General features: G+C 38.5%; 1 protein-coding gene across 1 annotated transcript; it reads left to right on the top strand.

Moving 5' to 3' along the window:
- Positions 1–500: 500 nt before the first annotated feature.
- LOC137735667 (transcription termination factor MTERF15, mitochondrial-like) lies at positions 501–2,741 on the top strand. The gene is made up of 2 exons (XM_088696227.1): positions 501–2,420; positions 2,530–2,741. The coding sequence occupies exon 1, from the start codon at positions 627–629 to the stop codon at positions 1,842–1,844; it is 1,218 nt and encodes a 405-aa protein (XP_088552353.1). The 5' UTR covers positions 501–626; the 3' UTR covers positions 1,845–2,420; positions 2,530–2,741.
- The last annotated feature ends 1,154 nt before the right edge of the window (positions 2,742–3,895 follow it).

The raw sequence follows: 3,895 nt of genomic DNA, 5'->3' as shown, positions 1-3,895 counted from the left end.
TAATCCAACTCCTCTGCTTGTAATAAAACTAAACATTTTTTGTTATTGTTGTGTTAGACAAACAGCTGTTGTGCATTCCTCCCAAATTTTTACTGTTTAATCGAATTGGAGAAGATCAGGTACTATATGAACCAGGATCCTCGCCGGATCCATTCCTTAGGGATCCTAGGGATCACGCAATCGTATCCGTTCACTGTATATCGTGCGGTCATAAATCATTTAAAATTTAAAATTCAAATATGAATACTACCTAACGAAAACTGATCACACGATATACAATAAACGGACACGATTGCGTGATCCCTAGGGAATGGATCCGACGAGGATCCTGGTTCGTACTATATACACACTTATTTTTACATCCCACACGCTCCTTGTTAATTTCTATCTTTTGATTTTTTTTTAAATTTATTTGATCTAACGATCTAAAACCAAGAGGTTTGTGTCGATGGTTAAAAATGATGTATAAATAGCACAATCCACCAATAGAAGATGTGCGAAGTGAAAAAAATGCGTGAATAGAGCACCAGGCAAACCGAAAACCCAAAAGACTAGGCGGAAGAACAGGAAGGGTTTTGGGGGCGTTTCCATCCAATTCAAAATTTGAAATTCATCATCTAACTATTATGGACATGGTATCGCTCTCCAAATTGAAGGTCCTCGCCCTCCGATTGGGTTATTCTCAATCTTCCAGTTCCAGTAGAGTTGCTTCCACATTCAAACGATTTGTCTCTGGAGATCCAAAACCCTCACATTTTCCTCTTCAACATCAGCTGCTACTCTGCAGACATTTCACCTCAGAAACTTCAGAAAACCACAACGATTTCACAGTCAATTACCTCATAAGCTCATGTGGGTTGTCCCCAGAAGATGCAATTTCAGCCTCCAAGAGGGTCAAGCTGCGTTCTCCAGAAAGACCAGACTACTTTTTGTCCTTTCTCAGAAACCATGGATTCTCTGCAACCCAGATCTCGAAGATGGTCAGGTCATACCCAAGACTTTTCCAATTGCATCCTGAGAGGACCATTTTGCCAAAGCTTGAGTTTTTCACTTCTCTTGGAGTTTCAAAGGAGGAGCTTGCAAAATCTCTGGCGTATCAACCGAAGCTTTTGACTACGAGCTTGAACAACCGGATTCTACCCACTTATGATTTCCTTCGGAGTTTGATTTCTAAGAAAAATGTCGCTTCTGTTTTCAAGCATGGCTCGCGGATTTTCAAGGACGGCCACTCCAAGAATGTTGCCCCAAATGTTGAGATTTTGAAAGAATCAGGTATGCCCTATTCCTGCATTTCTCTGTTGCTTGCTCATCACCCAAAAGTTTTAATGGTAAAGCGTGAAGAGATTGTTAAAGTTGTGGACGAGGTTAAGCAACTGGGTTTTAATCTGCAAAAATCAACTTCGGTGCCGGCAATAAAAGCATTGTGTGGTAGCAATAGGTCTGCATGTAATCGAAATCGCCAAGTTTATAAGAGGTGGGGATGGTCTGAGGATGATCTTGTCTCTGCTTTCAGGAGGCACCCGGTATGTATGATTGTGTCGGAGAAGAAACTAATGCTAGCAATGGAATTTTTAGTGAATAAGATGGGGTGGCCGTCGGTAATGATTGCCAAATCCCCAGAGGTCATGTGTTACAGTTTGGAGAAGAGATTCATCCCCCGCTGCTTGGTTGTTAAAGTTTTGTTGCTGAAAGGATTGATAAAGGGGATTGAAAACGTGAGTTTGAGTTCTTTGGTGGTGCCTGTAGAGAAGTTGTTCTTGGAGAGGTATGTGGCCAGATATATCGATCAAGTACCTCAGTTATTGAGTGTGTATCGTGGAAAAGTTGAAGTCTGGGATGTATGATGTTCGTAGGTCAAACGAGTTCAGATGCAGCGCTGCTTGGTTGTTAAAGTTTTGTTGCTGAAAGGATTGATAAAGGGTATTGAAAACGTGAGTTTGAGTTCTGTATTGGTGCCGTCAGAGAAGCGCTTCTTGGACAGTTATGTGGCCAGATATATCGATCAAGTACCTCAGTTATTGAGGGTGCATCGAGGAAAAGTTGAAGTCCGGGATGTATGATGCTCGTGTTCGAGTATGAGTCTGATTCATACGGTTTGGTAATAATCCTTGTTGTCTCAGATTGCTATAGAGAAGTCTTAATATGATTATGAGAGTTAATTCGACTTTGGTTTGGATTGAAACTGTACGTTGATAAGCTTAAGACTAGAACTCGTATAAGGATTTTGTCTTGTATTCCTTGTAGGATTGTAATAGGGCAATCTATGTTTGGTATAAAAACATAAGTCACTGCTCTCGCAAAACATACGCTCAATATTGAACTAAGACCTATTGTTAGTTTGAGTACTTTTGGTTTTGCAAGAGAGGAGAAGGTGCACTGTTTGAAGTCTGGTTTGGCTTCTTCTTCTACTGCTTTTACGGGTTAGTTTGTCATTATGTTTATCGGATTGTGATTTTAATACTTGTATAAATTTGTGGTTCATGAGCTTAATCTCTTAACTTGTAATTTTTGATAAGTTTAGTCTTACAGTTTGTAGGCCAAACGAGTTCAGATGTTGTAAAAATTTTAGACGCCTCGATGCAGATGCAGATGCAGCGCTGCTCATTGTCGTTGGTAGCAGCTAACCTTTGGCTAAGTGTTGTAAGTTTGTGTCCTTAACTTGTTTGAGTTTTCACATTATAGGTTGTGTCGGATATCATTTTCATAGTATAATACCAGTTAAAGTCGACTGTGTTTATTAATTTGGCTTAATTGCATCTCATTTGAACATCTCCCTAAATTTCCTGAAATGCGGCTGTTTATTTGCATAGGCAGAAAGAGATCCAATTGCTTATTTACATTGGATTCACACAGAAACGTAGACTTGCAAGGATGCAATGTCTATACAATTAAGACATATGATACATAAAGAAAAACGATATAACTAAATATGACTAATCAAACATGTCAGCAAAGTGTAGGCTACGCGCTTGCCACACCATCACTTACTTACTGGTCAATTTGACGGATTGATTAACAGCTAAACGACATTAGTATGAAAACGTGAGTCATTGTACGAAAATTGAAAAAATTGATGGACGTATGAATTTGATATTGGATGCAAGCCTAAAAGGGCAAAATAGGAAAATGCCGAGAGAACAAGTGTTGCAGTCATCAAATTACGCTATTATCTCCCAACAACGTACTGGTGAACTATTTCCAATATGCCAAACTTAGGCCATCTCCAACCTACTTGGCCAAATGGTTGAAAATAGCTCGAAATGACAAGAAAATCGTCTTCAACCAAAGGATAGGACAAAGAGCTTGTGGGCCGTACCGGGCCAAAACCACCAAATCAGGCTAGCGCTAGCCTGACGAGCCTAGCCTATTTGAATATTTATTTTTTGGACGAATTTTAAAAAAAAAATCTAATTTTTTCCCTATAAATACCTAAGCCATTCCTATATCATTTCTCACATAATTTTTACCATTTCATACTATATTACCTCATTTTATTTTAATTCTTCACATTCTATTCTCTTACCTCTTCCAATAATTTTTTCCTATTCAAAAAATTATTGAGATTATATAAAGATAAAAAATTCGGAGGCTTATTCATTTAGCGACAAGTGGCACTTAAAATCTGTCCGAAAACTTTATTTTAATATGGTAGTTTAATTTAATTAATCATATTAATTCAATTAAATAATAAAATATATATTAATTATGTTTGGCCTATGACCCTTTGACCCATTCGATTGGAGATAAGTTTTTTGTCAAATGGCTATATTTGACCTATGACCCTTTGCCCATCTCGATTGGAGATGATATAAAATATGGCCTGACTGTGACATCCCACATCGCCTAGGAGAGTGATCCTTATATGTATATTCTCATCCCTACCCAGCACGAGGCC

Source organism: Pyrus communis, chromosome 7, assembly GCF_041283825.1.
Source record: "Pyrus communis isolate YQ-2024b chromosome 7, ASM4128382v1, whole genome shotgun sequence".
NCBI classification, from domain to species: domain Eukaryota; kingdom Viridiplantae; phylum Streptophyta; class Magnoliopsida; order Rosales; family Rosaceae; genus Pyrus; species Pyrus communis.
The sequence above is the reverse complement of the archived record's forward strand: the minus strand, read 5'-3'. Positions and strand labels throughout refer to the sequence as shown.